The sequence below is a fragment of the Mastomys coucha genome, unplaced genomic scaffold, assembly GCF_008632895.1.
Source record: "Mastomys coucha isolate ucsf_1 unplaced genomic scaffold, UCSF_Mcou_1 pScaffold15, whole genome shotgun sequence".
Classification (NCBI taxonomy): Eukaryota; Metazoa; Chordata; class Mammalia; order Rodentia; family Muridae; genus Mastomys; species Mastomys coucha.
This window is the reverse complement of record NW_022196897.1, coordinates 75,722,233-75,734,986: the sequence shown is the minus strand read 5'-3', so window position 1 is coordinate 75,734,986 and position 12,754 is coordinate 75,722,233. Positions and strand designations below refer to the sequence as shown.

Below are 12,754 nucleotides of genomic sequence, written 5' to 3'. Positions count from 1 at the left end.
AATACCTTGGTGTGACTCTAACTAAGCAAGTAAAAGATCTGTATGACAAGAACTTCAAGTCTCTGAAGGAGGAGATCTAAGAAGATCTCAGAAGATGGAAAGGTCTCCCATGCTCATGGATTGGCCGGATTAATATAGGAAAAATGGCCATCTTGCCAAAAGCAATCTACAGATTCAACTCAATCCCCATCAAAATTCCAACTCAATTCTTCACAGAGTTGAATTGCTTGGAAAAAGCAATTTGCAAATTCATCTGGAATAACAAAAAACCTAGGATAGAGAAAACTATTCTCAACAATAAAAGAACTTCTGGTGGAATCACCATCCCTGACCTCAAGCTGTACTACAGAGCAATTGTGATAAAAACTGCATGATAATGGCATAGTGTCAGACAAGTAGATTAATGGAATAGAACTGAAGACCCACACACCTATGGTCACTTGATCTTTGACAAAAGAGCTAAAACCATCCAGTGGAAAAAAGACAGCATTTTCAACAAATGGTGTTGGCTCAACTGGCAGTCAACATGTAGAAGAATGCAAATTGATCCATTCTTTTCTCCATATACAAAGCTCAAGTCCAAGTGGACCAAGGACCTTCACATAAAACCAGATACACTGAAACTAATAGAAAAGAAAGTGGGGAAGAGCCTCAAGGACATGGGCACAAGGAAAAGTTCCTGAATGGAACACCAGTAGCTTATGCTCTAAGATCAAGAATTGACAAATGGGACCCCATAAAATTGCAAAGCTTCTGTAGGCAAAGGACACTGTCAATAAGACAAAACGGCAACCAACATATTAGGAAAGGATCTTTACCAATTCTATATCCGATAAAGGGCTAATATCCAATATTACAAAGAACTCAAGACGTTAGAAGCCAGAGAACCAAATAGCCCTATTAAAAATGGGGTACAGAGCTAAACAAAGAATTCTCAACTGAGGAATATCGAATGGCTGAGAAGCACCTAAAGAAATGTTCAACATCCTTAGTCACCAGGGAAATGCAAATCAAAACACCTCCGAGATTCCACCTCACACCAGTCAGAATGGCTAAGTTCAAAACCTCAGGTGACAGTAGATGCTGGTGAGGTCATAGAGAAAGAGGAACACTCCTCCATTGCTGGTGGGATTCCAAGCTGGTCAAACCACTTTGGAAATCAGTTTGGTGATTCCTCAGGAAATTGGACATAGTACTACTTGAAGACCCAGCAATACCATTCCTGGGCATATAACCAGAAGATGATCCAACATGTAATAAGGATACATACTCCACTATGTTCATAGCAGCCTTATCTATAATAGCCAAATGCTGGAAACAACCCAGATGTCCCTCAACAGAAGAATAGATACAGAAAATGTGGTACAATTACACAATGGAGTACTACTCAGCTATTAAAAACAATGAATTTATAAAATTTTTAGGGAAATGGATGGATCTGGAGGATATCATCCTGAGTGAGACCACCCAATCACAAAAGAACACACATGGTATGTACTTACTGATGAGTGGATATTAGCCTAGAAGCTCTGATTACCCAAGATACAATCCACAAATCACAACAAACTCAAGAAGGAGGAAGACCAAAGTGTGGAAGCTTTGATCCTTCTTAGAAGGTAGAACAAAATACCCCTGGAAGGAGTTGCAGAGACAAAACATGGAGCAGAGACTGAAGGAATGTCAATCCTGAAACAGCCCCATCTGGGGATCCACCCCATAAATAGTCACTAAACCCAGACACTATTGTGGATGCCATCAAGTGCTGCCTGATGGGAGCCAAATATAGCTGTCTCCTGAGAGGCTCTGCCAGTGCCAGACAAATACAGAAGTGGAGACTCACAGCCATCCATTGGACTGAGCACAGCGTCCTAAATGAAGAGCCAGAGATAGGACCCAATGAGCTGAACGATTTGCAGGCCCTTAGATCAAACAACAATATGAACTAAATAGTATCCTCAGAGCTCCCAGGGACTAAACCACCAACCAAAGAGTACACATGGTGGGACTTGTGGCTCCAGTTGCATATGTAGCAGAGTATGTCCTAGTAGGTCATCAATGAGAGAAGAGGTCCTTCGTCCTGTGAAGGTTCTATGACCCAGTGTAGGAAAATGCCAGGGTCAGGAACCAGGAGAGGGTAGGTTGGTGAGCAAGGGTATGTGGTGAGGAATAGGGGTTTTTTTCATAAGGGAAATCAGGAAAGGGGATAACTTTTGAAATGTAAATAAAGAAGATATCTAATAAAAATACCCCAGGAAAAAAATAAAGAAGTATCGCTCTTTCTGTGAACTCAAAAGTAAAGAGAGCAACATGTAAATGTCTGATTTCTTTATCTTTAAATAATAATTAAACTCTCAGAACTTTTATCATGTTAGATTATTATCTTATGTGAAATACACATTTAATAAATATTTTAAAACTTACCAGTGAGAGAAAAGCATAATAATAACATAATTATAATTGTTGGAGGATGTTAATTTATCTGTATATTAGATAAACTGAAATAGCTAATTTGTACTGGAATATATGAGGCTTTGTGAGACAGCAGAACTATTTACATATAAAACCATGATGAACTGTACTCAATGGAATGAATGACAAGTATAGCTACAGGGACAATACTGGAAACTCTAGGCACTGTAGTGATATCTCATAATCAGAAACAGTTATTCCACTAATATTGTGTTGAACTAATGGATCAAATAAGTATACTAAATTCACTACTGCTCCACAGAGAATCTGGCATCATTCAAATGTCTCTATTCCATTCCAATGTTCAGTGTTATGACTATCTTTTAAATAATTTTGATATCAACTACAAAAGATTCTGCAGTTTAAAATTTCTGTGACTCTTAGGGAAGTATAGGAGGAAGGATTCCAGGTCTGAAAGGAATAGAAACTCCACTGGAAGAAGAACAGAGTCAACTAACCTGGAAGCCGGAGTCTTCAGAGACTGATTCCCCAACCAAAGAACATATATGGGCTGGACCTAGGCCTCCCTGCAGATACATAACAGATGTGCAGTTTGGTCTTCATGTGGGTCCTGATCAACTGGATCAGGGGCTATCCCAAAAGCTGTTGCCTGCACATATGGTATGTTCTTCTTGCCTGGCTGCCTTGTTTGGTCTCAGTGGGAGAGGATGAGAGTAGCATTGTAGATTTGATTTGCAGGGTAGGAGGATCCCCAGGGGAATCCGTACCCACTTATAGAAGAGGGGGAATAGGAATGGGGGAAGAATTGTGGAAGAGGTTGACTGGGAATGTGGCACACACACACACACACACACACACACACACACTCTCACACACACAAGTACATTTTTTTCCTCAGCCACTTAGAGCTTCTTGGATAGAGTCTCTTTAACTGTGGAGCAAGGCAGTTCTCTGCTGAGGTGTGGGTGCTAGTAGGGTAGAGACGTCTTTCTCTTTACTTTGGCTCAAGTACAACTTGCCTTATCTAAGTATTTTATAACAATACATTTATGAAATTCATAACAGTTTATTAGTAGTCTTACATTGGAACTGTTCTTTTCATAGTAAAGTCCATGTCACTTGGCAGTTAACCACTTTTGTTGTTGTATCAGCCACATCTCCCTAGAGATTCTTCAAGGAAAGAAACCTTTTCAGAGGAGAGTTCTTCATTTGAATTTGATCCAATATTTTAACAAATAATTCATAATTACCTTAGAGTCATTTATATATTCTTATATATTCATGTGAAATATCAGTTGCTTTGAGATGAAACTGTGGAAATATGGGGGTATGATTTAAGAAAGGTTAGAAAAGTATTATAAAGATTCATTTTTAGTGGATGAGTGGTTGAAATTATTTTACTCTATTCAGGAGAAAAGTGTATCTCTGTTGTATATAGGGGTAAATATGAAACTGTTCACCATTAAATAGAACTGCAGTAAACAGTCACATGGAAATTATTGTACATGCTTCATGTGAATCTTTTCTCCTCATAATTTGTGACAAGGAGAAAATTTCCATAACTGATAATGGCATTTTAAAAACTCTTTTGCTTACCAGCACCTTTAAATTGGGGGTTAAAAACCTTTATTTCCACAAATTATTTCAATTTCATTCATAATATTGCAAATCATGGAATCTTTATTTTTCTGCAAAAGTATTTTCAGAGCAGGTAAGAATGTTCAATTGTTCAATTAGGTTTGTAAATTAAGTACTGATATTATATTTAAGGCTTTCATATAAGTTTTTGTAAGTATATTATCAACTTTATATGCTGCAGTCGCTGTCAATAAAAGAGGCAATTACTTTCTCAACCAATGAGAAACCCATCAAGAAATCCAGTATATGAGTTTTTGAGCTAATGGAGTAGGCATAGTAGGTAAATAATTTTGTGATACATGAAGTACAACTAATACTTTAAATATTAGATCCCCCCCAATGTATCTGAACTGGAAAATGGTTAGAAAACAAAACTTAATCAGAACTATGTTATATTATATTATGGTCTGATTGTTGTCTGTTTTTTTAATAGGCTATTTTATTTATGTACATTTCAAATGTTATCCCCTTTCCTGCTTTCCATTCTGGAAACCCGCCTATTTTATATAGGAATTTAACATTTATCTGTTACATCCATAGATATACAAATTCAATTCATTTATTTAACATAGATTCATGTGTGTAACATTTTTATGGCATATTAACAAAGAAATGTGGTTTATAGGGATGTTTATAGAAATAATTTTAATCCCATATACCAAGTATACTAAAGTATAAGGGGACAAATATAGTTATTTATGTTCTGAGGTTTCCTATTGGATTTTATGTATGAATCTTAAAATGATTTCTATTAAGATGTTACAACATATACAAAGAGAAATTTATGATCAGAGACTTTCACATCTACTATGACCTAGATTCATATAAATGTTAACATACTACTATGCTCTTAAACTATAAATTATTTTTCTGGAAATGTGTTCTGCTATTATTAAAAGTGTAGCATAACTAGTCCAGCACTTTCAAAGTATCAAATCCTTAAAAGCTTTCATAGTTTAATATGGTTCAATAACTATCTTTTTCTATAGTATATGAATGTTAAACTGAGCAATAGTAGATTTGTCCTAGGGAAATATAGTACTGATAGTTAAAGATAGTTAAAGAAACACTACTTCGTGGAAGGAGAAGTGAGAAAGCAGAAACAGTAGATATAGAATATTTTAATCATGTCATTCTTTTCAGTCTGTGAATTTTGCAAGTGCAGATCTCCTGAATCAGATGTTGACAGTAATGGGGATGATACACACAGAAGAACCTTCAGGGTCAGCTTCTAAATAAAACCCAGATTTGTTTCATATATATCCTATCTCACTTTCGTGTCCACATGAATACATTCTTCTTTCTTCTAGACAAGATACATTTCTGTATAGGAAAACATGGCATATATATATACATGTATATATGTATATATGTATATGAATATCTCTGATGTCATAGATAATTCCTAAGGCTTCTATGCTTTATGATTTATCTGTGTAGCTCAGCAGTGTTCATGAATTTTTAATATGTTTTCATATATGTATTACACTCACATGAACACCAATAAGCTCCCTTCCCCACATAATATTTTCTGTTTTATGGCATTTATCTGTACTGTGGATAATAAAGACAACTTATTCTCTTTGGTCTGGGAGTCACTCAAGCATTGATAACTGCTATCTATGTCAATTTTATCAGGTGCTGAGAAGTACTTAAGAACTATTACTACCACCACCAGCACCAGCACCACCAACAAAGTATTATGGAATGTATGTCTAAGAATATTCCAATGGTAGAAATGATGAATTTGGGGTACAGTGAGTTTTATCATGTGGTCCAACATTACCTTCATAGAAAAGAAAAGAACCTGAAGTAGCATCAGAAGGCATGTTACACCAGAGTTCACATTAGTCATCAGTGATGACACCTCTGTTGCAAGAATGTCCAAGAACATCTCTGTATATACAAATTAAACCCATTCTTTTAAGTTTAACGGGCTGTTTATAAAGGTTACAAGTCTTTGAGAAACGTATACAGATGTTTAATAATGCAACAGCAATGATGAGTGGACGCTCATAGATATCCAGATGATGATATAGTAGGTTCTCCATAAAACAACAGCTTCAAGTAATGACTCTATATTAATTGATAAACTTACTTTACAACATTTTATTTTATTATTTGAGTGTCTGCATGTATGTTTGTGCAACACACGCATGCCTGGTGGACTGTAGGTCAGACATTGGACCCATGGGAACTGTAGTAGCAAATGGTTATGAACCACTTTGTATATGCTAGAAATTGAACTGGGGTCCTCTAAAATAAAATAAAACGAAATAAAATAAAATAAAATAGTGATATCAATTTCACTGAGCCATTTCTCCACCCTCATATTGAAGGGTGTTAGAACATTATAGAGAGTATATTTCTGAAAAGCAGGTACCCTGTTCTAACCTTTCCAACATGTTGCTAAAAGTAAAAAGTTTAAGTAAGTCATTTAAAATACATGATTATAGTATAGAGACACACTAAGGCTTAACATAAACTCTTGTACTTTTAGGTACAACTAAAATTTCCAAGGTGGAATAGACATCAACAGAAGGTCCACTGTGATTACTATAAGAGGAACTCACTGGTCACTGAGTGCCTACTACATGTTCACCACTGGAAAAGCTAAGGAGACAATTTTTTTATAGCCATATATATGCTTCAGGACAGTTCTTATATAACCTCTCATCTCTGAAATAAGCCTCCTAAAAAGATCAATGGGACAGAGCTACAATGTCACAGAATTCATTTTTGTGGGCCTTAGTCAAGATCCTGCTGGGCAAAAAGCATTATTTGTCTTGTTTTCACTTACCTACATTGTGACAATGCTGGGAAATATTCTCATTGCAGTGACAGTGATCGCTAGTCCTTCCTTAAACTCCCCAATGTACTTCTTTCTTGCCTCTCTGTCAGTCCTGGATGCTTTTTATTGCAATACCATCTCACCAAATTTGATTATAGGTTTATTAAAAGATAAAAAGACAATCTCTTTCAGAGCTTGCATGCTCCAGCTCTTTGTAGAGCACTTATTTGGAGGTGTTGAGGTCTTCCTTCTGGTATTCATGGCATATGATCGCTATGTGGCCATCTGTAAACCACTGCACTATTTGACCATAATGAACCAGCGGGTGTGCATTCTCCTGTTGCTGGTAGCTGGAGTTGGAGGCACGGTACACTCAATGATTCAAGTTTTGACTGTGTATAAACTTCCTTTTTGTGGTCCCAATGTCATTGATCATTTCATGTGTGACATGAATCCATTACTGGGACTTGCATGCACTGACACCTACTTCCTTGGCATCACTGTCATTGCCAATGGCGGAGTAATCTGTGTGGGAATTTTCACCTTTCTCTTGGTCTCATATGGAATCATTCTAAACTCTCTTAAGACTCACAGTCGGGAAGGAAGGCACAAAGCTCTGTCCACCTGCAGTTCCCATATCATGGTGGTTGTCTGCTTTTTTGCTCCCTGTATTTTTATATACGCTAGACCTGTCTCTAATTTTCCTGTTGATAAATATATTGCTGTGTTTTATACGGTTGTTAGTCCCATGTTGAATCCATTGATATATACCTTGAGAAATTCAGAGATGAAAAATTCTATAAAAAAACTTTGGTGTAAAACATCAGTGTAGAAGAAGATTGTTTTTTCACTGAATATTATTAACTGTAAATTGAAAATCAGAGATAAATTCTAAAATGGGATGCTGTACTTTTCTCACATAGGCATTTTGAGATTATACAAAATCATTGAAAGTGAAGAATACATTTTCAGTTGAGTTTATCATCAAGGTGTTTGTGAGCCTTAGCCCTTGATGGTGTAGCCTAGAGAATGTTTAGAAGATGAAGATGGTTATGAGATTCTTTCATGTTACAAATAACAATAAAACAGATTCACCTTGAACTTTATTATTTCAGGTAGAACTGAATTGAGATTAAAAAATATCAGTGTAGGAAATTTTGAAATACCTATATTCATTATTAAAAAAAAAAAAGACTGTTGAGATAGAAATTGTTCACTGATGAATCAATATAGTGGACTTGTTATATACACTAATTAAGAGTGTTCCCTTTTCTTGCCTCAAATTCTCTGCTATTTTATTTTCAAGTATTTGGATAGCTGTGAAACACTGTCTAGTTGATGACACCAGTAGTTAACAATCTTAAATGATCACATGCTGCTGCAACTATCTGTCAAATTTTCTTGAAGAACAAGCTAAGTTGAAATGTATACATATTTCTACAATATCCATTATTAATACATTTATTTATTTATATTTTCAAATAATAAGTATTTCTCATGTTATCTTCATGTTGAAGATTTTATCAATGAACTCTTATGTATAAATACAAAGTTTACTAAAAGTTACATTCTACTTTAATTTTACTTAAAAATTTAAAAGCATTTCATTTTGCTATAATCAAAGGTTTATTTGGTAATGTTTATAAAAAAATTAAAAACTACTAAATTTCATCTCAGTCTTCATCCATTTTGAGAGATCACAAATCAAAAAGTGAGATAACTTTATTTAAATTCTAGTATGGAACATTACATACCATTGCATTTATGCTTCAATATGGTTTGCTTTGTATTCTTGCTAATAATAATAATAGTAATAATAATAATGTGCTATTAAAAGTCTTCAATGTGATGTTATGATAAACATACAATCTATAATAAAGGGATTGCTCCAATGAAGAAGTTAGTTTTTTCAATACCTCACGTGAAGCTTTTTATATTGTTTGCTTCTTTGCAAACCTAGCCAAATCTACTATTTTAGCATCACTCCCAGTACAGTTGAGTTGTATTACCTACAGTTTTATATGTATTCACTAGATGAGACAAATGGAACATTCATATGCATAAGAATAACAAGTCTGGAGCTATAGATGAAACTGTATTTATAAATTTCATCATTTAGAAATATTGAATTAATCCCACAGCCAATGTAGCCCATTTCTAATTTTAAAGGGGATTACCTGTTGTTAAAATTACTGAATGCAGTTTCTGTATCTTTCTGATACCATTCCTGTATCTTTCCATAAACTTAATCAGTTTAATGCCACATTTATGTATCATTAAATTATATTTTAAGGCTTTTATTAATTTTTGATAATAAATGGAATCCATTTGGTACACAAATCATTTTGTAACAATCGTTATGGATCCAGAGTTCACATATTTACATTGTCTTAGGTTATCTCCAAGTTCTCCCTAAGAACTATTTAATGAAAAATTTGAGTCACTATTTGGTCACAGTGGTTATTACATTTCATTTACACTAGATGGCAATTATGTGGAAAAGTAAAAGCCCAAAGATTTTTGTATGACTTGAGAAATATGTATGGAACTATATTTAGACTGTTATAAGCTCCTTGCTCTGAGTGCTAAATTCTTTTGTGCAACAAAGGGAATTGTTAGTTAAACAGAAAGAAGTAGAGTTGTCAAGATAGTGTGTACATAGTTCTATACACTGGGGTCTAGAATTGCCTTGTTTAATCTCAAACATTTTTAATGTACCTCCTGAAGCATATTTGTAATTTCATTTATAAAGTGATCCAGACATATGTCTTCTTATTGTGAATATGGACTATTCCTTTTATTATGCTGATCTTGGGTATTACATATTATTTGTATTTTAGCTTATCCAGGAAGAAATATATTTAACAACACAATCAACTGTTCTTTATTGCAATTTTCAGTGTATATTTTCTCCATAATTTATAACTCATCCCTTTCTAAAAGGTAAAGATTTTATATTTTCTGAAAATTATTTGTTTAAATATTAGGACTTTACTAAATATCTGAACTTTGGAGAGAGGATTAATCAGTTAAGAAAATGCTAGCTGTTTTTTTAGTATACAGAGGTTTGGTTCCTAGCACAACAACAGTTGGATTATGAATGTCTAAATATAGTTTCAGGGCTATCTGATGCCCTTGAGTTTCTGAGGGTACCTAAATGTTCATAGCTTACATAAATTCAGTGAATCACATCTACACATACACATAAATTTAAGAATAAATCTTAGAAAATCAAGATACAATAAAAATTTATACTGAATCTAGTAATGAAGAAATTTGCAGCCATTGGAAAACATCAAAATCAGGGTGAGATGAGGTAATCCCTACAGATATAAACATATAAGGCATCAAATAGATTTAACAGATATCTACATAACATTTCACTCTAAAAAGAAAAATACCTTCTTCCTAATACCTCATCGTATTTTCTCCAAAATTGACTATATAATTGGACCCAAAACAAACCTCAACAAAAACAAGAACATTGAATTAATCCCAAGTATTCTATCAGACCACCATGGACAAAGGCTAGTCTTCAATAAAACAAACACAATACAAAGCCCACATACACACAGAAGCTGAATAACTCTTTACTCAACAATAACTTGGTCAAGAAGAAATAAAGAAATTAAAGACTTCCTAGGATTTAATGAAAATAAAGTCACAATATATTCCAACTTATGGGACACAATGGAAACAATGCTAAGAGGAAAACTCATAACTCTGAGTGCCTCCGTAAAAAAATTAGAAAGATCCTACAATAACAACTGAACAGTACATCTGAAAGCTCTAGAGCAATAAAAAGGCAAATGCACCCAAAAGGAGTAAACAGCATAAAATAATCCAACTCAGGGCTGAAGTTGACCAAGTAGAGACAAAGAATCAACAAAACTGGGAGCTGTGTAAGATAGAAAAATGAAAACATCTTTAATAAATAGTGCTGGTCTAACTGACAGTCTGTATGTAGAAAAATGAAAATAGATCCATATTTATCACCTTGCACAAAGCTCAAGTCCAAGTGGATCAAGAACCTCAACATAAAATCAGATACATTGAATCTAACAGAAGAGAAAATGGGAAAGACCCTAGAATTTATGGACATGGGGGAAATTTCCTAAACAGAACTCTAGGCTCTAAGGTCAAGGATTGATAAATGGGACCTCATAAAACCAAAAAGCTTCTGTAAGGCAAAGGACATAGTAAACAGGAGAATCTGACAATCTACAGATTGTAAAACAATCTTCACTAATCTCACATATCATAGAGGGCTTATATCCAAAATATATAAAGAACTCAAGAAGTTAACCTCTAAAAAAAATCAAATAACCCAATCAAAAAATGGGGTATAGAACAAAACATTTACAACATAAGAGTCTTGAATCTCCAAGACGCACATAAAAAAGGTTCAAAGTCCTTAGTCATCAGGGAAATGCCCTGCAATTTCACCTTATACCAGTCATAATGGCTAAGATAAAAAACTTAGGTGATGGCACATGCTGAAGGGAATGTGGAGGAACACTCCTTTATTGATAGTGGGATTGTAAACTTGAACAACCCACTCTGGAAATCAATCTGGAGGTTCCTCAGAAAATTGGAAATAGATCTACCCAAAGAACCAGCTATACCAATCTTGGGCATATACCCAAAATATGTCCCACCGTGCCACAAGGACATGTGCTCCATTACGTTCATAGTGGCCTTATTTGTGATAACCAGAAGATTGAAACAACCTAGACATCCCACAACAGAAGAATGAATAGAGAAAATGTGGTTCATATAGACAATGGAATACTATTCAGCTATTAAGAATGAGGACATCATGAATTCACAGGCAAATGAATGGAACTAGAAAGTATCATTCTGAATGAAGTATTTCAGACCTATACTATATACTCACTAAAAAGTAGATATTAGTCAACAAAGTATAGAATATTCAGGATACAATCCAGAGAACTCAAGGTTAACACTCTGAAGGACTCATGTGTTGATGCTTCCACCCCACCTGAAGGGAGAAAAGAGCACAGGGCAGAAGGGGGGAGGGAACTAGATAGGAGAGAGAAAAGGTAGGGGAAAAGGGAAGTATTATTTATTGGTGGAGGGAATAGAAGGGAAGCCCTGAGGGCCATAAATGAATGGAAATATGCAACATTGGGAGATGGGAGGTAGGAAGACCCTCTAGAACATAGCAGGGTCCTGGAAGATGAGAGAATCTCAAGACACAAAGGGAGGAACCTTAGACGAAATGCCCAACAGTGAGGAAAGTGAACTTGTAGAGTCCACCTCCAGGAGAAAGACAGGGCATCAAGTGGAGGGAAGGGGTTGCCATCTCACAGTCAGAATTGATCCTTTCTAAAAGAACTGCAGGGACAAAAATGCAGAAGAGACTTTACCTCAGGCTGGCCAATCTGGGCTTCCCTCAACCCAAGGGAGAAATGGGGCCCTAGTCAGGTCGACGAGGTATAGGCGAAGAATGACAAAAAGAACCCACACAAGGGTGTGTTGAATCTGAATGTATTTCTTAGAAATGGCGTCAAACTTTTACAGTCATTGCAAAAGAGAAATGATAAATCTGGCAGCTCAGCAGTTAAAGTACATCTGAGGCCATCTAAAACACACTGGGTCTAAAGCGGCAGCTATCTCCTCTGGACTGGTGCTGCATCCCCTGGGCCCAAGCACTCTAGGCCTGGGGGACTGCGGACTGCATGAGTGTAAGTCCTAGTCCTAGTCCATCTAAGTTCTATTTCTAGTCAGAGCGCCAGTGTGAGTGCCAGCTCAAGTCCCCAAGTGCGAGTCCTAGTGTGAGTCCTCCTATACAAAGTGAAAAGCAGGCTTATATGGTATACAGAAAGCAGGGCAGATGACAAGAGTCATGTAGGCAGGTGACAGTCACAACAA

At 35.5% G+C, this 12,754-nt stretch overlaps 1 protein-coding gene across 1 annotated transcript; it reads left to right on the top strand.

The window, feature by feature from the left end:
- The first annotated feature begins 6,678 nt into the window (after positions 1-6,678).
- LOC116092207 (olfactory receptor 4A5-like) lies at positions 6,679-7,778 on the top strand. Its single transcript, XM_031373554.1, has one exon. It carries the CDS (start codon positions 6,774-6,776, stop codon positions 7,689-7,691), a length of 918 nt encoding a protein of 305 aa, XP_031229414.1. The 5' UTR covers positions 6,679-6,773; the 3' UTR covers positions 7,692-7,778.
- The last annotated feature ends 4,976 nt before the right edge of the window (positions 7,779-12,754 follow it).